Raw genomic sequence first — 26,997 nt, forward strand, 5'->3', positions numbered from 1 at the left:
GGTGGACTCTGAAATTGTGCCCCACTGAAGTCCTGTCCTTCCCTAGACTCTACCTCCAAATCTCCAGGCGTTCCCCCCTGGATCTGGCAACCCGACCTCTCCCCGGGAGGCTGGCAACCCAATGCCGAGGCAGCCCCAAATCCTTCCAAAGCCACGCACGGAAATGGCTGTCCGCTTCCAGAATGCCCAAGCCGCGACCCCCGCCTCTCGAGTGGGCTGGCCGGGCCTCTGCAAGCTGCCCGGGGGCGGGCGCCGCCCCTGGGGGACTGCAGCGGGGCGGGGGGCGGGGGGCGGGCCGCCGCCTCGCGTTCTCCGCCGCTGCTGCCCCGGGAGGCCCGGCCTGGCGAGGAGTGCAGCGCGAATCCAGGCGCCTCCCGCGCGGGGCCGGCTCTGCGGAGGACGGAGCGCGCAGGCACGAGGCGGAGGCAGCCCGGGCAGCCCTTCCCCGCCCCCTCGCCGGCACATGCTGCTGAGCCGCTCTCTGTCGCAGCCGCCGCCGCCGCCGCTGCCCTTCCCGCCCGCCCGCCCTCCCTCCCGCCGGCGGTCCCCGCGCAAGTGGCGCTCGTTGCGCTCCGCTCCGCGAGGTGGGCAGGGAATGCGCCAGCGGCTCCGGGCGGCTGCTACCGCGGGGGTGCCTGGCCGGCAGCTTGACCATGAACCCTCAGTGCGCCCGCTGTGGCAAAGTCGTCTATCCCACCGAGAAAGTCAACTGCCTGGATAAGGTGCGCGCCCGAGGGACCGAGGGAGGGAGGGAGGGGCGGGCGGCCGGGGCCTCACCTGCTTCAAGGAGATGCCCTCACCTGGGGAGGGGGAGGGGGCGTTGGGGGAGATGGCGCCGTGGGGGGGGGCGTGGGGCGCTTCCCTTCCCTTCCCTTCCCTTCCCTTCCCTTCCCTTCCCGCGGGCGCCCGAACTTCGCGAGGGGGGAACTGGGGAGGCTCCGCAACGGCAGAGGCTCTCGCCCCCCCTCCCCTTCCCGGTTCCCTGCGGCGGAGGCGCCCGCTCCCCGCGCCGGCCTCGCGCTCTCCGCCCCGGGAGGGGAGGCTTGGCGAGGCGGGGGCCGCGAGCGCTCGGCGCCGCGCCGAAGACTGAGCCGCCCCCTGGCCGGGCCGCCGGGCTGCGCCTGCAGAGGCGGCAGAGGGACCCGCGCAAGCCCCGCAGGGGCCCCGCCAGCGCCTGGGTGGGAGCCTCCCGCCGGACTGACGCATTTCCCGGCCTGGTGGGCGCGGAGTGTGCGGAGGGTCGCGGCCCCCCCTCCGGCCCCGAGCCCCTGTGCGCGGCTCCCGGCGAGCCCCCGGGGAGCGTCGGCGGCGGGCTGCAGTGCAGGAGAGATGCTTCCTTACGCAACAGCGCCGGCCGGCCCGCTGGCCTGGCCTGGCCTGACTGACAAGGGAGGCGGCGCGGGCCTGTGCGCGGGGGTCTGAGGGCACCATTGTCTGAGCCTCACCCCGAGAGAGAGAGAGAAGGGATTAGGCGCCACTTCGTCAGGGTCTGCGACTGGAGCATGTCACCAAACCAGCTTCCTGGGCTGGGTTTGCTATGCAGTTCTTGGGATGGGCCTTTTTGGAATGAAAAACAACACTGCGAGTTCCTTCTAGCAGTCGGTATGTCCAAGGCATGGGTTGTGTGTGTGTGTACTGCTGAAAAAGTCAGCCTTAGGGTCAAACAAGGGTGTGGGGGCAGAATGATGTGAGGTTGTGGCTTATCTGATGCTCAGCTGGTGAAACTCTTCCTAGGGCTTGCTGTGTGTTGTGACAAAAATGCCTGATTAGTATTTCATCGTTAAAAAAGAAAGGACATTCATATGCCTTTCTTCTTAGGATGGGGATGTGTCTGGCTGTTGGAAGAAGGGTGGAAGAAACTGGGAGTAGCCACTTTTTAGAATGACTGAGTCAAGTTACTTGAGGATTATTCTAAGCAGAATGACACACTGAAGGTTGGGCAAATCTTACCCTGCCCATTCCTCCTTATGAGATATTTTTCTTCCTTCTGTCAGCCAGGGTGGGGGTGAGAGGTGGCTGTTTGCCACGGTCAAAAGAATATGCTTCTTAATATTATTGACTACTTCATCTCCTATACAGTTTCTTAAAAGTATAAGGAGGTGCATGTGTCTTGCATTACGGAAAATATTTGCAGCAGAATTTGCGCCATGCACAGGATGGAAAGGTTTTAACATATACAATAAAGGAACCTTTTTCTATAGTGCCAGTGGATTTAATGCGACTCCTACAAATAACAAATGTTGACAGTGTAATACCTCGTGTAATAATAAGAATTCTTTTTTCCAGTACTGGCACAAAGGATGTTTCCATTGCGAAGTCTGCAAAATGGCTCTGAACATGAACAACTACAAGGGCTATGAGAAGAAACCGTATTGCAACGCGTGAGTATTACAAATGTCAGATTTTGCAGAACTGAACTGAATCTCATGGGGTGCAATGGAGAGGGCAGGCAGGCCCTTACATTGTGAACGTACTGATTTGGATCCACTGTGAGATTTCAGTGCATAGAAGGAATTTCCATCCATTCTGTGCAATCTCCCTGCCTCCCCACTCCAACTGGAGTCCAAAATCTTCTTGAATCCTTCTTCTGGTTGACGGGAACCATATGATCAGCATGGGGTGGGGGTGGGGGACAAGTTGGAGGTCTGCAGCAGGAGGTAGAAATAGACCCAAATCATCTCCCTTTGCACACACCCAGAAATTCTTTGGTGAGTCCAAGCCATTCATTGAATCATTGTATTAAGTACACATGTGCTTGATACACACACACACATCACGTTGTTGTTGTTGTTAGGTGCGAAGTCGAGTCTGACCCATCGCGACCCCATGGACAATGATCATTTAAGTTTGCACCTACTGCTTCAGTGATTCCATCCATCCGGCCACCTCATTCTCTGTCGTCCCCTTCTTCTTTTGCCCTCAATCGCTCCCAGCGACATACATATCTACATACACACATACATGGAATCCCAACTGAACCTAGTATCTGTGACATGTATGTATAACATGCCCATGTTAAAAAGACCAACTATCCTCACATATTTTATGGTGTATGCTATTGATGATATATCTGATATAGTCACTAATATCCTAAGGGAAGCAGTCCAGATTGTGATAATGGACCTTGATATCTATGGTGAATTAAAATGATGACTCATCTCCTTTGTTGTTGACTATAATGGAGATGCAACAGCAGTCAAAGTGTCACTGGTGTGTCATTGATTAAGAATGGACTTTTTGATGTCAAAATGATATCAATAGCTGGGTTTCCTTCTAAAAGTATGGGAGGAATTAGAAAAGCAACACCCTGTGTATTTTATGGCCTTTTTAAGGAATCCAAATGCATGCTGGGAGCTTGTCTATTTCAGTTGTTTTATTTGACTGTTATATGTAATGCTTGCCTTTCCGTCAAAACCTGGTTCATGTTGTTGGTGCTGGCGCCAGCAGTATTTCCACAGCGTATAATGTAGTCCTCTTTTGTATCACGTTAATTTTCTTTGCTGTGAGTAATGCATGTTTGGCACTAACATAATCTTTCTGAATGTTCTGTGTAAAACCAATTGCATTAAAAAAAGATTTCGATAAATCTCTTGATGTTCAGCTTAGTTAGCTAAATGGTGAATCTCTGGGTTACTGGAAGAGTATCTGCTTTGCGTGTAAGAAGTCCCAGTTCAATGCAGTTAAAATAATCAGGTAACACGAAAGAGCCCCCCCTGGAACACTTTAGAAGCCCTGCCCATCACCCTAGGATTTGCAGCAGGACACAAGATACTAGTTCCACAGGACCTCAATTCAGAAGAACTGCAAGATCCCAATTAGGGCCCACCTCTGTGCAAGGGAAAAAGGGCTTTTGCCTCCCACTTGTGCTATTTTCATATCTCAAAAAGCACTGTTATTTCCTCCAATGACATTGATCAGAAAATGGTATGCACAAGAAAACAATAGCCCCCTTTCCCCTAGTCTTTATTGTGGCATATAGGTCATCCAGAAGCAGAGTAATATGTTATATGACTATAAGTTTCCACGGCATTTATATGTATCATATATATGTATCATGAAGTTTGCCCCACAGTTTCATAGTACACATGCATAGTTACAGATAAACAGTACTATAATTATAATTGCCCAATCCTTTTCATCCACTCACTCACTCACTCACTCACTCACTCACTCACTCACTCACTCACTCACTCACTCACTCACTCACTCACTCACTCACTCACTCACTCACTCACTCACTCACTCACTCACTCACTCACTCACTCACTCACTCGTTGGATGGTATGGGATAGAACGGGATAGAATACATCCCTATATTTTATGATTATATTATGACCATTTTCTTCACTCAATAGTAAAAAAAAGGACTTCTTTGTATCTTGATGCCTAGCTTTTCTTTTAGAAGAGATTTTATATGCTTTCTGCCCCAAGGTTTTAATTGGACAGATCCGCTAAAAGGTAAAGGTAAAGGTATCCCGTGTGCAAGCACCGAGTCATGTCTGACCCTTGGGGTGACGCCCTCCAGCGTTTTCATGGCAGACTCAATACGGGGTGGTTTGCCAGTGCCTTCCCCAGTCATTACCGTTTACCCCCCAGCAAGCTGGGTACTCATTTTACCGACCTCGGAAGGATGGAAGGCTGAGTCAACCCTGAGCCGGCTGCTGGGATCGAACTCCCAAAGCTTTCAGACAGCTGCCTTACCACTCTGCGCCACAAAAGGCTCTTGGACAGATCCACTAGATAGGTCAAAAAAGAACTCCTCCTAAATTTCTCCAACACGGTCCTGGCATGAATTATTATCAATATCATAATGTTGACTGATAATATTGAAAATCACTGGGTAGTCCCCAGCCTCAAAGAAGTGCAGTTGGCCTCAACCGAAAGCCAGGGCCTTTTGGCCTGGGCTCCAATCTGGTGGGATGAATTGCCGGTTGAGATCCGGGCCTTGTTGGAGCTGTCACAGTTTTGAAGAGCCTGTATGACACCCTTTCACCAGGCCAATTTACACACAACATGACATCAGAAAGGGCTCCTCCCTCTATTCTCAACCTCCCTAACATCTGAAGATTGATGTAACACTGGTGCCAGAATCTCTCTGACCTATCTGGCCAGATTGGGAGCACTCTTTTTGGGGGGGTTTAATTAAAAATTTATACTACTACTTGTAAATAATTTTGTATGAAAGCTCTGCCCATGAGCCTGGGAGTTCGATCCCAGCAGCCGGCTCAAGGTTGACTCAGCCTTCCATCCTTCCGAGGTGGGTAAAATGAGTACCCAGCTTGCTGGGGGGGGGGGTAATGGTAATGACTGGGGAAGGAAATGGCAAAGCCATCCTGTATTGAGTCTGCCAAGAAAATGCTAGAGGGCATCACCTCAAGGGTCAGACATGACCCAGTGCTTGCACAGGGGATACCTTTACCTTTATCTATTTTGTATGTGTTTTATTCATAGAATCATAGAATCATAGAATCATAGAATCATAGAGTTGGAAGGGGCCATACAGGCCATCTAGTCCAACCCCCTGCTCTACGCAGGATCAGCCCTAAGCATTATTGTTGTCAGCCACCCTGTGCCTGCTATCAGGGAGAGGTGGCCAGTAAATCTATATAACAACAATAACAACAACAGCAACTGGTCAGTAAAATCCCTTGTTTCACAGCCTCCATCCATGTAAAAAATGGAATATTCTTGTGATCCATTTCTCATGCTGCCTGATAATTTAGATACGATAAGATGCTCTTAAATGCAGTGGTGACAAATCATTTAAAGAGTTTTGATTTCAAGACCTGCTGTTGAAACAAATGGGATTTAAAAGCCTTTTCTTAGACTGGGGTATTCCCAATATTTCTAGGGTTTTGTTTTTGTTTTTTAGGCATGCACAGTTCTTGCCAAAGAGAGAACAGAGTTCTCTTCTGATTCCTTGGCATCTGCTGGTTAGAATATGTTGCAATCAGCTTTTCACCTTTATTTACCTCTTGGCAATTCATTTTCATCTAGTTGGTTAAACAAAATCAAGTAGCTTTTTGCGTTAATGATTTATTTTAATATACATTTTTAGGAAGACGAGATTCAGTTTTGTTTTTTTTAATTGGGCAGCCGGACTGTTTGAAGGGGCTGAGTGTGGTTTGGAAACTGACATATTCTTCAGTAATATACAATTTTGGGCCAAAATAGATCTACACTGTTGCTTACCAGCTTCTGTGTTCACTATAACACATCATGTCTGTACAGCACTTCGTCGGTAGGTTTGACCTTTATGATGCCGGCAAATGATGAGTGTGGCGTTTTGAGAATTTAAATATAAACCTTTGGGCATGTGTAATGCCGTGATGTCTTTATGCAGAAGCAGCAAACTTCCAATTTGAGACTTGTGCTTCTTGGCCTTAGAAATGGAAGTGCTAATTAGTAAACGGTGCATATGTTAGATTCAGGCATGAGCTTTAATAAAGGAACAGAAAGGGAGAGATTCAAGTGGGAGAGCCTATTACAGCTAGCCTGTTATAGCTGCAAGGGAAAAAAAAACATCCCCCCCCCCAACCTCTACGAACTCCAGGTGCTCCAGCTTATGCTACACTAATTTTGTGTACACATATTCCTCAGCGGTCCGAACTCGTCTTTTGCCACATTACAACAAACTACTCCAAGTGTATGTATGCTAGTGGTTTCTTACTAAAAGCTGAAGCTTAGCCTAATTCAGTCTAATAGCAAGATGTGCTTACAACCAGCTCTGCAGAGACTGAAGCATCTGAAAGCTGCCACAACTTGATTTTCCCTCATACTTGTTATCGACTAGTATGGCTGTGTGAAGATCTCCAAGGCACGCTCAGTGTGTCTGATTAAGAAGCAGAAGCAGACTTACATGACCTATGAAGAAGCAGGCTGATCTGATTAGTGACAGAAGCGACCAGCGTTGATATATCTGTTGTGGAATAAGGGCATGGGATTTCGTATGGACCTGATTAATCTGTGGGAGAACAACCAAGACAATACAACAGCATATTAAGGCTTGTCTCATCATATTTGTCTGATTAGTTTAATAAGCCAACCACCAACACAGCTATAGTAGGGCAATTCATTGATGGTAAGTGGGTAAAATGAAATCTTGCCCTTAAATTTTGTGAGCGTGACAGAACTTTGCATGATGCTGTCTGGCAAAACTAGAATGTGTGATTGTTAGCCCAATACCAGATATTTATTAAATTTACCCCAGTCTTTTGATTTATCCTCTATCTAGTCTCCTTGCCCCCACACATTATTTTCTGATCTCTGTATTTGTTTCTTGGCCCTCATATTTTCTCAATGCCTTTCTTCTACTCTTTATCTTCTCTCTCCCCCTTTTCTGCAAAAGAGAGCCAGCCACTTGGGAGCCTACCCTTTTTCTTGTCTCATTCCTTACCTCCAGTTCCCAAATCTACTGTTTTCTTTTTCCTTTAGCCACTGAATTCTGTTTCTCTGTGCCCAAGTTAACTTCTACCTGTAGGATCTTTTGTCTTCAGTGAGTGGCAGCCGTAGACTTTCTACTTGACCAATCCTTACGTGATATTGTGGCAGCTCAACCAATCATTGCTAGCAGACAGACCATCAACACGTATTCCTTGATACTTTAGGACAGTGGTTCCCAACCCCTGGTCTGGAGACCGGACTTGGTCCATGGATCAGTCGGTACCAGGCCGCGGCTCCTCCTCGTCCTCCTCCCCGGCTGCTGCCTTGGGGGCTGCCCTGCCACTCTGCCGCCAGCTCACCTTTGGTGCTCTCTGGCAGCCGCCATGGCTGGGGCTCCCAGCTGCTGCTGGTAGTGTCCTCCAGTGGGGGGCAGGAAGTCAGGGGTGTCAGCGGGAGAGCAAGTGGAGCAGGGGCTCAGGTGGTGGTGGCAACGTCCCTCAACAAAAGACTACCCTCCCCTGGGCCTCAGTAAAATTGTCAAGCGTTGACTGGTCCCCGGTGATAAAAAGGTTGGGGACCACTGCTTTAGAACACAAACAGAAAAAAAGAGGAACAGGATCTATGAGAAATTTGTATTGGTTATAAGCTGAAGCTGAGAAGTCTTCTAGAATTGTTATAGTCTCCAAATCTTTTGCAGACGGTTTCTTGTTCTATTTCTTTCTACAAGCCAAGGAGTTACAAACCGGTGTTAAAAATGTGGATATCCTTTGGGACCTGACTGGATGCAAGTGGATATTGTGCTGGAAGCCGATTTATGTGATTCATAGCATGATTGCAGCTCTGCGGTAAACTAATGTCTTTCCTTGTAGCCAAGCCAGCAGGACTTCTCTTTTTCGGGTCGCAGCTAGGTTCCATTAGCAGCATATACCTGATGCTTTGATAAAAATCTGTGTGGGTTTTTTTGGTAAGAAACTCATGATGTTCACTGCCCGGTGAACCCTATTCCTCTCTCAGATGGACCCACTGCTATGCTGGCTGTGAGATGGGGAGGAGGAGACACTCCCCGTCCCCCGAGAAGGTGGACAACAGCAGGGTATTCAGTGAGTGTCCAGCAGCAGTAATTCAGGTAGGGGCTGAATTGCTGGTACAGAAGCACTTTTATCCCATGGAAAGTGGGGGTCTCTCCTCCTGCTGTCACGGATTCCTCCCTTGGCCATGCTGTGAAACAGGGTGGAGTGGAGAAATTGGGGGTGGATGGAGGAAGGCAACCACTGGGAAGAGGGAAGAGGCAGCCAAGTTGGCAATACCAGGGTGCAAGAGATTCAGTGCCCAAACAAAACAGCAGTGGCAATTTGAGGCAGACGCTCGTGGCTACCAGGATAGGAGAGAGTGCCCAGTCCCAGATAGGGAGACAAGGTGGCCATGGCATCAGTGCTGGCTGGCACCACTCAAACTGGTGTGGACCATCCAGGGAAGGAAGGATTCAGCAGGGCAGGCGCAGCGCATGCCCCAAATTGAGGCATCTAGATTGGGAGATGAGGGTGCTCCACAGCTCCACTTTGATAGGCTCCGGTCCACATTTGGGCTGTAGATGGACTTGGGAGTAGGGTTGGGTGGACCCTGGTGCATAGTGGGCAAAAGAAACCCATCTCAAGAAGAAAAGTTGGTTCTTATATGCCGCTTTTCTCTACCCAAAGGAGTCTCAAAGCAGCTTACGTTCGCCTTCCCTTTCCTCTCCCTACAACAGACACCTTGTGGGGTGGGTGAGGCTGAGAGAGCCCTGATATCACTGCTTGGTCAGAACAGCTTTATCAATGCTGTGGTGAGCCCAAGATCACCCAGCTGGTTGCTTATGGGGGAGCGGGGAATCAAACCCGGCTCTCCAGATTAGGTCAGCACTGCTTACCACTACACCAAGCTGGCTCTCTAGCATAAACTGCTAGTGGAGGTGGTAGCACAAAGCAGTCAGTAAGGCAGATGGTGCTCTGTCTTGGCCTCCATAGTCTCTCAAAATCTGGTGGAGAAAGCAGGGCTGGCAGGCTGCACAAAAGGCAGCAGGCTGGAAGAAAAGGGTACATTGTTTGTACTTGCTGATGTCATCAACAGCCGTGACCTGACTCCAGCACAGCCAGCCAGAACCCAACAGGTTGAAAAAAAGATTCAGGTATGCTGTGCCAGTGCATTTCTTTTTGCTGCCAAGGCAACCCTGTAGGGTTTTCAAGGCAAGAGGCCAACAGAAGGGCTTTGCCATTGCCTACCTCTGCATAGCAACCCCAGGCTTCTTGGTAGTCTCCCATTCAGATATGGTCTAGGGCTCTGATGAGACTTTGGGCTGTCAGGACAGCTCCCCCCCAAGCCCTGGATAAGATGGTTTGTAATGCTATCAGAGCCTCTTGTGGCGCACAGTGGTAAGGCAGCCGTCTGAAAGCTTTGCCCATGAGGCTGGGAGTTCAGTCCCAGCAGCCGGCTGAAGGTTGACTCAGCCTTCCATCCTTCCGAGGTTGGTAAAATGAGTACCCAGCTTGCTGGGGGGTAAACGGTAATGACTGGGGAAGGCACTGGCAAACCACCCTGTATTGAGTCTGCCATGAAAACGCTAGAGGGCATCACCCCAAGGGTCAGACATGACCCGGTGCTTGCACAGGGGATACCTTTACCTTTACCTTTAATGCTATCATGATGGAAATGCTTCGTCACAGTTTTGCCACAGCAGTCTGTGCTCAGAAAATTGTTATTCAGCGAACAGTATTATCGTATGATTAAGGCACCGTTAAGTGACTGCAGGTTGGGTTTGATTAGCATGGTCAGACTTTTATTTTGAGTACATTAGATTTTGTCCTGACCTTCTTTGAAAATTGCTGTCACTATAATATTTAATTTTTATCCTCTTCAGTGTTCAGTTGCAAAACACTTACAATGATTCCTCTAAGCTGTATTTATATCAATTTACAGAGCTTTGAAGAGCTTGCAAACGCAAGAGCATTTCAAGAGAGTAATGAAAGCAAAAATGGAAGGGCTCAGTTTATACAGACTTGGGTAAATATCGGGTCAGTAACCTACGGGTTATTCTGTCCTCTTAAACCAGGGGTCCCCAACCTGAGGCCCCTGGGCCACATGCGGCCCCCAGCCTGTTTCTGTGCGGCCCTCCAACCTGCTTGTCTGTTGCTGTCACCCTCAGTGAGTTAATAATTTTGTTACATTTTGGTTTAAGAGGCAGCCTTCTTTAGGCACTGGGCACGCTAATGCGGCCCCTGTGTGCCAAAAGGTTGAGGACCCCTGTCTTAAACCATTGAAATACACCTAGTTTTGTTTTGCTTGAAGTCAGTTGCCTAAGGAAACTTTTCTTTTCTTGTTTGTCTAGTTGTCAGTCTGTACATGGTTCCGTCTACAGTTGTATGTGTTGTGATGTTTGGTCTTCCTTCGGGGCTGACCTAAGCTCTTGGAAGTGAAACTTCATGGATATAGTTAGTTAGCAGCCTTCAAGCATGGGTTCATTGCTCATACGAGTAAGAGTTTGTTGACAGCGTTGGCATTCTGGTAGAGGCACCGCTTCATGCAAAATATAATTCCAGTATTTATGCTGAGAGGCAGGCAATGGCAAACCAGTTCTGAGCATCTCTTACCTTGAAAACCCGAAAAGAAAAACCCATGAACTGGCCGCCACTTGACGATGCTTTCCATCATCACATTTGTATCTTAGTAAAGAGCCGTTGCTCAGTTGGCATTGCGACTTTGTCCTCAAGTATTTGGTTCTGCTTACATAAGTAAGAATACACACTAGAATAGAGAACCACCTGCCCAAGTTACTTACAGTTTGTTCCTACATGGAGCTATATCTTTCTAAGCCTGCAGTCTTCCGTAAGCTTAGAATGATGCAAGTCTACTTAGGATTCCAGTGCTAAATGTTGTGCAGGCCTCTGGCGATTGATGAGTTTTGCTGGGTTCATCTTGAAACAGTCTTAACTGAGAAGCTGAATCTCTGAAAAGTATTCAGTACTGTTTTTCTGGGATGGCCAGTTTGCTAAATAATTGAAAAGCAGTTTGCTGGAACTTTCTGTTTAGCCAAGTCTTTTCAGCTATACCATTCTTGGTATTCATTCATTCATTCATTCATTCATTCATTCATTCATTCATTCATTCATTCATTCATTCATTCATTCATTCATTCATTCATTCATTCATTCTATTATAGGTAGGTATTATAAGTATTTATTTATTTATTTATTTATTTATTTGACTTATAGCCTGCCACTCGCATAAGGCTCGTGGCGGGTCACAACAATAATTAACCTGGAAAGTGTATGTTAATCCTGGTCTACATCTGACATTTATAAATTGAACAATTCTAGGCGTGGTTTTTCTTATTTCTGTGCAGAGCAGGAACATAGAAATGCATCTAGTAATGCTGCTAGTGGGATGCCTCTTGCTAAGTGCTTTCTAGATTTACAGAAATTTACAGCAACTCTGTGCAAAATCAGTGGGCTTAGAAGAGTGTAACTCTGCATAGGGATTGTGCTGTTTGACACTGAAGTGTGGAATGGTTCAGTATGTGTTAATCTTTTCAGTACTTGAACTACATCTGCGGATGAAAGAAAGATTCCTGTTGGGAAAATGGATGCAACAAAGACACGTTTGTTAGCTTGTATCAGACCTTGCCATTGAGATATCTGCATTTCAGTCCTGCCTTTCTGCTAGAGCCAGCTAACCTGGCCGCCTGGAGAAATCCCTTTAGGACAGCCAGAACCTTTTGAAAATTACCTGCCAAGCTCTGTGGAGTAAAACTTGCATCACGAATTCTCAAGTTGTTTCTCTCAACGCCTGGTATAAAGGGGGAAGAACAGAAGTTAGGACCGTTTCTGATAATCAGTTAAAACGACTGAACCAAGCAATATTTTATGGAGGGGTGGTTTTGGGAACAAAATGGGGAGTGAGTTGGAGTTTGGAATTAAGTATGAAAGGAAGCAGAAAATTAGGAAATTCCCATTGGATTTCACAGTATTGTATACCCTGAAATCATTTTCATGTTGGTCTTGATGACATATAAACACATAAGGCGTGTGTGTGTTTTTTAAAATGAGTCCAATGGCACTTTTAAGATGAACAAAGATTTATTCAAGGCGTGAGCTTTTGTGTGCATGCACAATTCCTCAGGGTTTATTTTAAGTTACATCTGATGAAGTTGGATTTAGTCTATGAAAGCTTATGCTAAAATAAAAAAAAAACCTTGCAGATCTTTAACTCTTGTTTATTTTTGATGCAGTAGCCTAACATGGCTACTCTGCTAAAATTAGTCTTAGTGAAATAATGAAAAAAATAACAGTTTACTTCACAGTGAAATCCTAATAGGGTTGCTAGCACTGGGTTGGGAAATACTTGGAAACTTTGGGGATGAATCTGGGGGTAGGTGGGATTTGGATGGGGCGGCTTAGTTGAGCATCATGCTATGGAACCGACCTTCCAAAACAGCAATTCTTTCAATGGGAACTGACCTCTGTCACCTGGAGAGGAGCTTGGAAACCAGGGAATCCCCAAGTCCCACCTGGGGACTGGCAACCTTAATCCTAAGAATGTTTCCTGGGAGTAGGCCCTACCGTACAGACATGAGTAGAATTCTGAATAGATTTGTTCAGAATTGCACTGGTATTCTAGTCTATTTAATTGCCTTCCACTTGAGTGCACAAGAGATTGTATCATAAGAAAAGACATGTCTGTTAAGCATCCATGCAGCAAAGAGCCACTTGATCTTGCCCAACAGGGCTGCATTAAAAAAAAAGGAGACTCTTATCGGTTCAGATCAAATACATGCAGAGGGGACTTTTGCTGATTCCTCCCTCCTGCTACTCATCTCAGACTTTCTCCTCGTTATTGTTACTTGGAGTCCCCTGTTCCCCAGGAATAGCACTAAATGGGACATTTTGGACTTCAGTGGGAGTGGGAGGAACCATCTCATACTACAGTGTCAAACCATGGCTTGTCATTTGTGGAAAAGAGTACTGAGAAATCTCCAGCTCATGTGATCCCTTCTCTCTCTCTTCCTTTCCCCTCTTGCATGTGGTTTGGAAAGTGTCTGCATAATTAGCAGAAAGATCCTGGTCCAGTATCAAACTAAAATTACAAAAATGTAATAAATGTAATAAACACCAGACCGTAAACAATTTATGAATATTCTAAATTATTTATTTATTTATTTATTTATTTATTTATTTATTTATTTATTTATTTATTTATTTATTTATTTATTTATTTATTTATTTATTTATTTTCTATACCGCCCTCCCCAAAGGCTCAGGGCGGTTTACAGGAAACAACAAAATAATACAGGTAATCCATATGTTGTTGTTGTTGTTGTTGTTAGGGGCGAAGTCGTGTCCGACTCATCGCGACCCCATGGACAATGCTCCTCCAGGCCTTCCTGTCCTCTTCCATTCCCAGAGTCCATTTAAGCTCGCACCTACTGCTTCAGTGACTCCATCCATCCACCTCATTCTCTGTCGTCCCCTTCTTCTTTTGCCCTCAATTGCTCCCACCAGGGAGTCCTTCCTTCTCATGAGGTGGCCAAAGTAGTCAGGGCTGATCTCCTCTAGGACTGACTGGTTTGTTCGCCTTGCAGTCCAAGGGACTCGCAAGAGTCTTCTCCAGCACCAGAGTTCAAAAGCCTCAATTCTTTGACACTCAGCCTTCCTTATAATCAAAATTAAAGTCCAGTTTGGACTATCCCACTGATGTAACATGTAGTTACAAGTAATGCATGTACGTCCAAGTCTGAAGTCAATTCACTATAAACTATTCAGTCTCATAGCACAATCCTAAACTCGTTGACTTCAGTAGATTTACAACTGCATAGTTCTATAAAACCAGAGTCTTAAAGGTGCTACTGGACTCTGATTTTATTGTGCTACTTCAGACCAACATGGATACCCATTTGAATCTAACAACATAGTTCTGTTTAGGATTGCATTGCTAGTCGATGAGTAGGCTTATACTAGCTTTCATTTCCCCCCCAGAACATTTTCACTTCATCACTGCTTTGCTGGGTTTGTCAGTTTTGTGCCATAATACTAACGTGGGTGTTTACTGCTATTTAGCAGCAAGGTTGCATATTGTCATTGTGCGCGAGAGATTTGACACAATCTGCATGCAAGTGCTTTCTGTCATCTGTGGGGGAGAGGTGGGAAAACAGAGCTGGAAGTAGTCTAACTTGAGAAGGGAAAGTTCACTTCCAGCAAGCAGAACAGGACTTAATAGGACTTAATGGGCAGGTTTGGTATATCTGGGCTGAGATTTTTGTTTTTTTAGCTAGGGATGTGCGCTTGGAAAAAAAAAATCAGTGGTTTTTAGGGTAATATTTCAGAAAGGATATCCGTACGAGTATTCTGGATCATTTGTGTCCCCAGTACTGTTTCAGGATTTGTATTTTTTTTCATTCTGGAATTGTTTGGGTACAACTCTCCCTAAGTGGAGGCTATTGTACTTTGGTCACATCATGAGAAAACAAGATTCACTGGAAAAGACCATAATGCTGTTGAAGGTGATAGGAAAAGAAGAAGACCCTGTATGAGATGAATTGATCTGTCAAGGAAGCCACAACCCTCAATTGCAGGACCTGAGCATGGCAGTTAATGATAGGAGATTTTGGAGGTCATTTAAGAGATTTTTAAGGTCATTAATATATATAGAAGCGACTTGATGGCACTTAGATATATACACACAGAGACACTTACCATTGGGGAGTTCTTTCTGGGTGTTTAGAGTGTTTTCTGGTGAGCAAATGAAAAAAAAATTGCAGGGAACCTAGTGCATTAAAGACCCCCTAAATTTCAAGTTAATTAGATCAGCTATCCTTCGTGTCTTCATTGGTGCTTATAGGGGGAAAAGATCTGTTTTCTTCAGAACAGAGAACCCAGTAGGGAAACACAACAGCTGGCCAAAAGTCAGTAAAGACAAACAGAACCAATGTAAAACCAGAGAATCCCAGCAGAATGATGGACCTATGTGGTGAGCCTGCAATCAATTTCAACTCAGAGAATCCAAGCCAAACCAACCTAAGCAAGGGACGTTGTTTATTTATTTATTTATATTTATAATTTGATTTCTAGATCGCCACTCCCAGCAAACTGGATAGCGGCAGTTTAAAACATATATATATAAAACATGGTAACATAAAATCTTACAACAATAAAAGCCCCAAATCTTATCCCAATAAAATAGACCTAACAATGAATGAATTACAATAAAACAAGATGGTGATATGACTAAAAGATCTACCCAGCCTCCAACGTAGTCGACTTGGTGGGCTGGAGTGGCTGGACTACAACAGGGGGGTTCTATGTGGTCTAATATCCAAGAACCAGGTTTAAAAAAAAATTCCCCGGTACGCATTGCGCCCAGCCTCAACCAAATGCCTGGTGGAAGAGCTCAGTTTTGCAGGCCCTGCAGAACCTTGGGAGCTCCGACAGGGCCCACAGCTCTTCATGGAGCTCATTCCACCAGGTAGTTGAAACAAAAGCCCAACGGAACCATTGTCAAACCAGAGAACCCAATTGACCTATGGAGACCAAAACTTCTTGTGTTCCCTCTAATATTTGATCCTGTTGACTGGGACAGCTACTTCCCTATCCAGTCACTCCTCTTGCTGGAAATCCTATGAAACTGAAGAAAAACAGGTCTTAAAATACTAGCCTCAAATGTTTGTAGAGTTTTCTGGGACCCAATTACTTGTATTCCAGGAAACCAAAATGTTACTCTGGATATACAAATGTATCTAAAAAATACTGGAGAATGGATTCTGGATATACATTTGATGCAGAACTATTGAATACACACCCCTAGTTCCATTGTATTTGAGGACTAAAGTTGACCCCACAAATAAATTGTGGGAAACTTATGACATATACTGCATTAAAAAAATGCTTCAGACTAAGACTATTGAAGAATTTATGAGATTGAAATGGTATTTTGATTTACATCCTCTACTACGGGCCTTTTTGTGTGCATTTGCAAAGGTCTTTAAAATGTGATATATTGAATGTCAAATGCCTCACCAGTCTGAGAAAAATTGTGGACTGCATTTAGGCATGGGAATAATCTGAATTATGTACACTTGCTGTGGACTGCTGATATAAGCACCAGTGTGGGCAGTAGAAACGTCATGAAATGTGACCATGTTGTTAGAATTGCCATAGTAGGGTTATCAGTTGACCTTTAGTGAGATTTTGCCAACTTTTCAACAATTGTTAAATCTCTTTCATGGGAAAATAAGTTCTTTAAATTTTTGTTCTATTAAGGGAATAGTTTTCATTGTTAATAGTTTGCTTAAAGTAAGGGTGTAGTTAAAGTATATTAAAAAAAATGTCCCCTGGTCTTTAAAAAAAAGTGTCTAAGATTCCGGCTATTCTTATTCTCTTGATAAAAAGATCGCTAGAGTATAGGTTGTCATATACAAATGCTTGCAGTAACCCTATATTTTGCACATTGCGGCACTGGCTTGGGGACAGTTCCACAAAATAAACACTTGCCTGGACCTAATTGTAGCCTTTCTAGTTATCTTTCTTTAAAAAAGTGGAAAGAATAACAGTAGGAATTAATACATGAAGAAACGAAATGCCTATCACCCCACTGCTGCCAGTTGTTGAGGACTATAAATAGGAATGTTTGGAAAGGAGAAAATGCAGAAACAGGAGGGAGCTTTTTCAGCCTCCCAAAGATGGCGACTTCTGTAGAAGTGTTGCCAGTCCTGGATTAAGAAATTCTGGGCGCTCTGGTGTGGAGCCTGGGAAGGAGCCTGGGGCTCAGCAGGAATATGATCCCACCCACCCATCTTCTGAAGCTGTTACTTTCTTCAGGAAGCTAATCAGAGTTGGTCCTGGTCAGCATTAGGATGGGAGACAACCAAGGAAGTCCAAGGTTGCTACTACCCAGAGGCAACAGAGAAACAAGGAACCTGTCCAAGGCAACATTCTTGTTCTAACAATATATATTTGTTAGACAATTTTTATATACAGAAAGAATCAACCATAACAGTTTCTAGATCATTTCCATTTTCAATATCTTCTTCAGTGGTTGAGTCCCAAATTCAAAGTGTACAAATTAATGGTCATGCTATATTAATCTTAAAAGTCAAATTAAACAATGCATTACTGCAAATACACATATCTCTGCATCTGATGTTCTTATGAGAGGTGATATTCCCACAGTCATGATGGTCAGTTCATAGTCTGAGGAAGAGTGCTTGCACTCGAAAGCTCACGCCCTGAATAAATCTTTGTTGGTCTTAAAGGTGCCACTGGACTCGGATTTTATTGTGCTACTTCAGACCAACACGGCTACTCATTTGAACCTATTCCCAAACAGGGTTAGTCTGACGGCTTCACAATTATGGATTACTGGGTTCTTTTCTTTAAACATGACTCTGCTTACTACTTTTACATTACATTTGATGTTCTGCTCAGTTAATGTTACTTTGGGATTTAAACTTCAATTACAGAAGCTCTTAGTAACAGTTGCTTAGTAACTTGCACACATTTTTGAAACAGGCTGGTTTTTGGTGATAAAGTATACTGAAGTGTTAACATTAAAGTTGAAAGATAAGCGGAAAATATTTTTGCAGGTGTTCTACAGTGGATTCTTTCGGTTTTTGCTAACAGGCTTTTACTTGCTGGAAGGCCAGCTATGGGCATTTTCATTGTGCCTGAGCATGGAGGGATCGGCGTGTTGGGCTGTTCTGGAGGTTTGCCTTGGCCAGCACAGTTGGGGGGATAGGGAGGGCTGAGTTGCAAAAGGCAGCCTCATGCCTGTGCCCCTTGAAAGGGGCTAACAAGAAGGACCTGGGTGAGAGGTGAGGAGTGCAGTAGAGGCCATGGGGCAGAACCCGGGGAGAAGTAAGAAGAAGAAGAGTTGGTTCTTAAATGCCGCTTTTCTCTACCTGAAGGAGGCTCAAAACAGCTTATAGTCGCCTTCCCTTTTCTCTCCCCACAACAGACACCCTGCGGGGTGGGTGAGGCTGAGAGAGCCCTGATATCACTGCCCGGTCAGAGCAGCTTTATCAGTGCCATGGTGAGCCCAAGGTCACCCAGCTGGCTGCCTGTGGGGGAGTGTAGAATCGAACCCGACATGCCAGATTAGAATTCCGCACTCCTAACCACTACACCATACTGGCTCTCACACAGTAAAGCACACAAACAGGATAGCTACCGGCTAACAAGGATTTTCCAGAAAGTTCCTGCACAGGTAAGTGGGAGGGTGGAGCTACGGGTTAAGGGGGGAAGGCAGGGAGGTGTCAGGGGATGAAAGGGAGACTACACAACAGGGTGGGGTCGATGCTGTGTGGGAACTGAATTGTGGTGAGGAAATGAATTAAAGACTGAGTTGCTTCGGAAAAAAGGAAGGTGTGTGCCAGTGTCTCTGTAAGGGGGCCGCGGTGGCAGAAGGTGGCAGTGAGTGTCACACTTCACCTCAGCATGTCCCAGGAGGGTAGTGGAGTCTCTTTCACTGGAAGTTTTTAGGAGGAGATTGGATGAGCACCTGTCAGGTGTGTGTGATTTTCAAGTTCCTGAGAAGGTGGGAGGCTGGACTGGATGGCCTTTTGTGATCCCTTTCAGCTCTGTGCACTTCTGCTATGTTAAAATATATTCTGTCCGTTTATTTAAACAACATGAAGCTGGACAGAAGATATGGCTCATTGTTTGCACCCAGTTTTAACAGGGTTTCCACAAGCGTATTGTATAGTGGGAGTCAGAAGAGGCCATGTGGGAAGGGGGGAACTAAAACCTTTGCTCTCCCTGTCCCAGTTTTCCTGTTGCCCATTAGACTTGAGCTTGGACTTCAGAAAGCTAAGGAAGTCAACAAAATACTTAAGCAACATGATATAGATGTCTTCTTCCTACAGCTAAGCTGCCAGCTGATTTTTAGCAGCCCTAAATTATTCTGTTGGCAATTCAGTGTCATCTTCCATTATGCATTAAATCCTTCACTGCTGCTTCTGTCTAAGCTCCTTTCTGCTTTGAAATAAAACTCCTGAATCCGCCATGAGAAGTTGGCATTTGCAGCTCTCGGAAAGGCAAGCAACACAAGTAGCCATTGTCTGTTTGGAATTGTTGATTGCTCTGGGCAACAACGAATAGCCGCTCCGAAGAACTGGAGAACTTCCATTTGGAGGTGGGGCACACGTGACACATTTATTTCATGTTTTGGGGAAGTGAGAACCTTGATGTCATGCAGGTTCCCTGTGGATTACTTTCTAAAAATATGTGGTTTCAGGAAATGAATGGCTTAACCAGAAATGCAAGGGGTTTAAGCTTGACATTTGTTTCCAGCATCGGTGTTCCTTAATCACTTGCCAAGCTCACCCCTGGATTTAAAAACAAGAAGAAAGGAAGCAGTTTCCATCAGAAGGGGCTGTGAATAGGCATCGAGCTGCTGATGTGCTGTTTTGCCTTCCTTTTTGCGTCATTAAAAGTAAAGCTACTCTGAAGCCGAGTCTTTAATAAAAAAGACAAGAAACCTCATCCCTTCTCTTTCTGTGATGGTCCAATATAACACCTGTAAACAGACAGCAGGAGAAAGATCTGCCTAAGACTATAGCCTTCCTCATGGAACAGAACTTTCTGTAGAGTTGCAGAGGCCCGCCAGTTGGCTTGCATGTGTGTGAAAAGTGCCATCAAGTCACGGCTGACTTATGCAACCCCACGGGGTTTTGAAGGCAAAAGATGCACAGAGGTGATGTGCTATGGCCTGCCTCTTTGTAGCAACCTTGGATGTCCTTGTTGGTCTCCCATCCAAACACTAACCTGGGTGAACCCTGCTTTGCTTCTGAGATCTAATGAGATTGGACTAGTGTGGGCCATCCAGGTCAAGGCTCCAGCTGCAAATGATTTCAGGGGTCCCTTTTGCTCCCATCCCTTTGGATGGGGGAGAAAACTAACCGGAGGGTTTAAAGGGCTGCAGCTGACAGGTGAGCCTTCTGCAGTCAGCCAGAAATGGCTGGCAGTCATTTCAGTGGTCTGTTTTGCTTCCTCTGCTTCTAATCAGGAGGGAGCAAAATCAGTTGCTTGCTGCCATCTTAGCCTGACGTTTTAGCTATCCTCGGGAGCTTGCACCGTTCCAAAGGGCCAGCAAAATGAAGATCTTCTGCCAGGTGTTTGGTGGGGCCAATGAACTGCAGAGTGACATCGAATTGCCCCCTCATACGAAAGCCCAGTAAAAGGCTTCCCCTGGAATAGAAGAAGTACCTGCAAGTGAGGCTCATACACTGGCCTCTTTGACCTCCAAGCGGCTGCGTGTTGTGGTTTGTTCCTAACCTCCCTTTCTTGCATTATTGATGCTCAGTAGTACATGTTGATGCTTTTAAGCATTGTCCTTTGACTTTTAGATCCTGTTCCAGGAAACTTCATTTGTTTACTTTTCTAAAATTGAAACACCCTTAGTAAAATTTTTGTTCTTGAACCAGTATGGCAGGACATGATATTTTCATGGGGGGTTACAACCTGGCCCAAATGCTGCCTGTCTGTCTAAGTGGGTGAAAATGGAACACCCCTGATTTTGGCTGGAACGACCCATCACCGTATGTGTAAGAAATCTTGCCTCATTATGCATCTTGTACAATTATTCCAAAGCATTCAGTAGTACCCTCAATAGGAATGGGGCAGATATAATGCTGCCAGGCTATTAAATAACAGACTGGGAACAGATTGGAGGCTGTAAGGGTTCCTCTTCGTGCCTTCCTACCACATATTTCTCTGTTCTCTTATCAGCCTTGACCACAGCTCAGTGTTACAGTAGTTGCTCAACAAGAGTAACTTTTCCCTGCGTGTGCGTGTGTGTCTATAGGGCCTTCTCAGATAATTATTCATTACATGTTGACTGAATATAGCACCTTTGAGCAGGGATTATAAGGCTAACACACAAAGGTTAAATTTGACACAAATATATTTGTGTCTGTCACTTCTTAGGAAAGTCATCTCACACTCAGGATTGTTGTCTTTTGCATACTTTCCACCAGCGCTAACAATGATCGGCATCGTCTAGGACTGCGACCAGGATGTGATGCAAGGGTGCAGTCGCCAGGTAAAAGTGAGCCTGATTAGGAAGGAGCAAATGGTATATGGAACCCTGCTATATGAGAGCGCCAGAATTAAAAACCTTGTAGGCTGGATACCCTAACTTATTTTGGGAGTACTTATGCTACTGTTCTCCTTCCTTCATTTCAGTTTTGTATACACAATAAATATAAAAATAAATAAATAAATAAATAAATACGATGCTCAGATGATATCAGTATGATTATTTGTGTTAGAAGCAACCTAGCTGAGATCGGACAGGAGACCCGCAAATGGTTCCACCAAGCATTGGTGGCTGCAGGGTTTTCCCTTTTGATCAGGGGCATCATGCGTATATAATAAAGTTGGAAGTTATGGACACTGTAGGTCTGAACTATGTTGTATGGTGTCCAGTCTGAAGCAGAGTTACACCTTTCTAAGGGGCTGTATAGGGGTGGTGCTCTGTTTAAGATTGCACAGTTAGCCAATCTATTTTTACGTTTGTTTGGGTTTTGTATTTTCATAGCTACGAGGTGAATTTGCTTTTTTTAAAAAAATGTAAAATATCCTTTCATTAGTTTTTGAAACAGCATTTACCAGTGGCTTGTCTCATATAGTAACAGCGTATCAATAATGATGTTCAAATGTACACAGTATAGATTGTTAAACAGATAGCACTGTTTTGAAATACAAATTTATACAAAAAATTGGAACAAATCTAGAGTTTGTAACGTTGAATCGGAAAGTGTATGCATAGTAGCTGCATTTTGCTTGCAATTCACTGAATTCATCACTACAGTGACTGTTGACTTGATTCTTTTTGGCCTACCTGGAAATGTTAGAGAGAGAGAGAGAGAGAGAGAGAGAGAGAGAGAATTTTACCTAATTATAGGAGCAAGTTGCAAAAAGGAATGAAAAGGAATGTCACATTTTCCCTTGCAATGAATTGTTTCACTTCCCACATACTATAGTAGTATTTTATGTTCACAATCCTACGCAGGGTATGCCTGGCGGTAGCTTCCTGAGGCACAGAGCTGAGATGCAGCTCCCTAAAAAAATGCTCCCTGTGCACATGGGTGAGATCTTTTATTTTCTCGCTTTCTGTCGCCAGACAGTTTCATTCTCTTGATAGAACATCACCGCTGCTTTCGCATTGCATAAAGTACATGACTGAATGCAGGCTCCAGCCAAATTTAACCTTTGTCCGCCATCCTTGTAATCCCTGTTCAAAGGTGTTAGAGCTATATTCAGTCAACGTGTAATGAATAACTGAGAAGGCCCTGAGTAGGAAGGGACCTTCCCATGTCTGCATTCCAAGAATGTTGAAAATGTGTTTTCTTTCCAAAACTCATTAGTGAAGAACAACAATATGCTTGTAAGGGAGATTTCTACTGGATAGCATTTTATTCCTGCATATTAGTGGTTGCCTTATGTCAATTAGCATCAGTTTCTCTTCAGCACTTTCAGATTGGTTTAAAAAGCAAACTAAACATAATTACCAACCTTATATCTGTACGCTTATGATCCTTGTTCCATTTAGTCTGGGGAAGAGTGCATGCACTTGAAAGCTCATGCCTTGAATAAATCTTTGTTGGTCTTAAAGGTGCTTTGGACTCTATTTTTGTTATCATTACCAGTTGATGGCTTTCTTTCTTTTTCCCCCTCTGTCAAGTCACAACTGATTTATGGCAATCCTTGGAATTTTCAAGGCAGGAGGTGTTCAGAGTTTGCCAGCCTGCCTCTACGTAGAGACTCTGGGTTTCCTTAGTGGTCTCCCATTCAGGCTGACCCTGCTTAGCTTCTGAGATCTGATGAGACTGCGTTAATATGAGCTACCCAAGTCAGGGCATTCATTCTTGGGTGATGGGTTTATATATCTGTGTACAAATGGAGAGATCATAGAATCATAGAGTTGGAAGGGATTTCCAGGACCATCTAGTCCAGCGGTAGTCAAACTGCGGCCCAGCATTCGCTGGCAGGGCTCATGGGAATTGTAGTCCATAGACATCTGGAGGGCCACAGGAACACACAACTACTTACATTGTTACCATCTGCAGCCAGAAGACACATGTACCTTAAACTGTTGACATTGTTGAATATAGCACCCTTTCTAATCTGAGATCAAATCCACCTTGAAGAAGCCTGAGTGTAAGGAAGCTACTTTTGTACTACATCTTCTCACTTCTAAATTTAAGGAAATGCTGACCTAGATTCAGACTTAATTTAAAGAATGCCACAACACATGACTATAAGGGATATTAGACAAAGTGGTGTTGACCTTTTTTTAAGGCAGGAAGGCGTTCTGAGAATCCGGGTAGGGTAAAAAACAGAAATAAAATCTATTGAGTAGAAAATTACAAGTTATCTGAGCTAGTGATCTACCAAGCAGTCAAAGTAATACCAAACAATCCATATAATGCACAATACCAGAAATACAACTATAGGAACTGGCCGCTACAAGCATCCAAACACTGTGCAAGTTGCTCCACCAAAGTTATTCTGCTTTCTCTCTGCTTTTGTGTTTCAAAATTCCCAAGAAACCATATTCAGTGGCCTAGTGTGGCTTCAAAAATGGGGGCAAGAACACATGAACCAACATGGAGGCATATAGGCCACCGAATATGAACCTTCCTTTGGAGACACAGTATATACTTTTGCCTCTCTGTTCTTTCCATTTATACACCAACAGCCAGAGAAGCATTGGAGAGTTTTAAATATCATGTATGAATTTATCTCATGGTGAAACTTAACTTCTTTTTTGTTATTTTGCTTGTTTATTATATAAGACTCTTGCATGTTAAACCTAGAGATGTGAAGACTTAATACAATCTGGGGGTGAAAAGTATGTTTTCTCCATATTTTTCCAAGGAATGGAAGACATCTCCCCCCCACCTACTCAAACAATCACCCCCCTCTTTTTCCCAGTCTCTTCGGCCTTTGAATCTGGGATCTTTGGTATATAAAGCATATGTGCTACCACTGAACACTGCCCTTCTCCCCACATTTTGTAATGATGAAGTCTTAGTGTTACTTCATGTGTTGAAATTGTTATTAAGACCAGACCCACAATTTTCTTGCATCTGTGGTTTATGAGATTTTAATGGTGTACAGAATTGCTGTTGCTGTTTTTTTTTGCAGCATTGGCAAAAAGAATGAGGGGCATACTTAATTCGGCATATGAGTACAGCTTTGTGGCTTAAGTTAAATGAGAATGTGCACTTAATTTTTGTGCATTTAAGTGGTTCATTAAAACAACTGTGATTTGCAAAGTGCAACCTGTAGTGTAAGCTTTCATTGATTTTATACAGATGTATACAGGATCAATTATATTGGGGACTGGGTTCGTACGCTTTTTAAAACCGTGGTTTTATTTGAGAAGGAACTATGTAATCAAAGTAGCACACGTTTCTTGGGTATCTAGCCAAATGATTTTGACAGATCAAGTTGAGTTCCTTGCTAATATTGTGGGTAGCCATGATTTTAACTATGCTGTCATGGTGATAGCGATTGCTGGATCTGAAGTCCACACTTTCTGACAGCCTGTAATAGTTATGTATACGGTCTCACAGCCCTTATGTTGGTCACCTCTCAGCCCATCCCAACTTCTACTTCAAGTGCTGGAGAATTGAGAGAGAGAGAGAGAGAGAGAGAGAGAGAGAGAGAGAGATCTGTGCATGTGTGTACTAACATAGAGAAGCTTGCCTGAGGTTTGTTTGTGGGGGGGATCCAAGTTGGCAGAATTTGAAGCATTCTGTTCACTGTTTCAAACCATGTCCCATTGCATAAATTCATAAATGAATCTGGATGATGCTGTTTTCAATGATATAGTATTTATTTGGAGAGAACAGAATCTTAAATTCGGTAAATAAGGTCGTCTGAGAGCCAGTCTGGTGTAGTGGTTAGGAGTGCGGACCTCTAATCTGGCATGCCAGGTTCGATTCTGTGCTCCCCCACATGAAGCCAGCTGGGTGACCTTGGGCTCACCACGGCACTGATAAAGCTGTTCTGACCAAGCAGGAATATCAGGGCTCTCTCAGCCTCACCCACACCACAGAGTGTCTGTTGTGGGGAGAGGAAAGGGTAAATTGGTAACAATTGTAGGAAATGGTCTTGTATTTTGACCCATAATTGGGAGAGAGAGAAGAAAGGATAGGTACCAATGGTAAATCTGTTAAGCTTTTATTTTTACTGGCTAGTAGTAGTGTAATACCATCACTAATAGTAAAATCTGAAAACTGCTATAAAACTACAGCAAGTAATGATAACATGCTAGAAATGGCAGTTTCCTTAAAATGCATAAAGAAGTTTTATTTCTTTTTGGAAAGAGAATAATATGAGCACATTGCTGCATAACTATGGAGAGAAATTGTGCAGTTTTATTACTGCTACACCTCTTTAATAACATATTTGCAGTTTAATCAGGGTAAGCTTTGGTGGAACAAAATTTTTAAAAGGCACTTGAGTGAATCAGAGCAATTCTGTCTTTATTCTTTCCCCCCAAAATAGTAACCCGCAAACCTTCTATGAATGTAAATTCATAATCACTATCTTCTAAAATATTTAGTCTTTGGAAATTTTTATTTTACTTCATAGTATAATATGTTAAAGTGAATTTATTTTCCTGGCGTATTAATTTAGCTTTGAAATCAATAAACAATGTGGGTGTATTTTAAGTCAGATAAAATTTTCATCTAGCAGTTCTGAAACAAGCATTGTCTTCATCTGATAGGTAGACAACATCATAATTTGAAAGATAATGGAGCAGTTGAGCTTCCAGGCTTCCTAACATAGTTGTGGGGGTAGACAAATGATAATAGAAAGCTAAGGATAAATTTAGGCAGTGATGATAACATCAGGAGAAAAATGCTGAAAATCTGCCTCATCAAGTTAGACCATCTAGTAGCATTATATTATATACAGCAGTGGTCCCCAACCTTTTTATCACCGGGGACCACTCAACGCCGGGGACCACTCACCGGGGACCACTCAACGCCTTTTACTGAGGCCCGGTGGGGGGGGGTAGTTTACTCCTCTACTCTCAACCACTGCCCTAGCACTCTCTGATCGCTATGGTAATGTTTAAACATCCCTTCAAAATAAGATACAGACACGCCACAACAATGAACATAAGGAACATTTTATTTTCATGGAAATTTTAACTCATGACAATGACAAATCAATGGGAACCCTGAGCTTGTTTCTCTGCAACGAGATAGTCCCATCTGGGAGTGATGGGAGACAATGACACCCAAAGTGTGTTGTAAAGGGCTGGGGGGGGGATGAAGTAAAGAGCCGGGGGCGGGGGAGAAGGCGTCGTTTGGGGTCCACCTCCAATTAGTCGAAGGACCACAGGTTGGGGATCGCTAATATACAGGACACAGATACCTAGACTAAGGGAACAGGTCCCACTCTGCCTTTCTGCCAATGACGTTCCTATTTCCCCTAAGAGCTTGTATGATGTAGTGGTTGAACTAGGATCTGGGAAACCCAGGACAGAAACTCTGTCCTGCTATTGAAGCTTACTGGGTGAACTTGGGCCAGTTAGTTCTTAAGTCTGTTATTATGAGGAGGAACGAAAGGA

General features: G+C 44.4%; 1 protein-coding gene across 2 annotated transcripts in view; it reads left to right on the forward strand.

Annotated features, from left to right (window-relative positions):
• The first annotated feature begins 293 nt into the window (after positions 1-293).
• The window catches only part of NEBL (nebulette), a 119,202-nt gene continuing 92,498 nt past the window's right edge, over positions 294-26,997 (forward strand). Inside the window, exons 1-2 of one of the 2 annotated variants that reach the window (XM_077303894.1) lie at positions 294-722; positions 2,287-2,381. In XM_077303894.1, the coding sequence (XP_077160009.1) occupies positions 654-722; positions 2,287-2,381 (164 nt within the window). In that variant the 5' untranslated portion in view covers positions 294-653. The remainder of the gene's footprint in view (positions 723-2,286; positions 2,382-26,997) is intronic. The other variant, XM_077303895.1, reaches the window with a different exon arrangement.

Source organism: Paroedura picta, chromosome 11 (genome assembly GCF_049243985.1).
Source record: "Paroedura picta isolate Pp20150507F chromosome 11, Ppicta_v3.0, whole genome shotgun sequence".
Lineage (NCBI taxonomy): Eukaryota > Metazoa > Chordata > Lepidosauria > Squamata > Gekkonidae > Paroedura > Paroedura picta.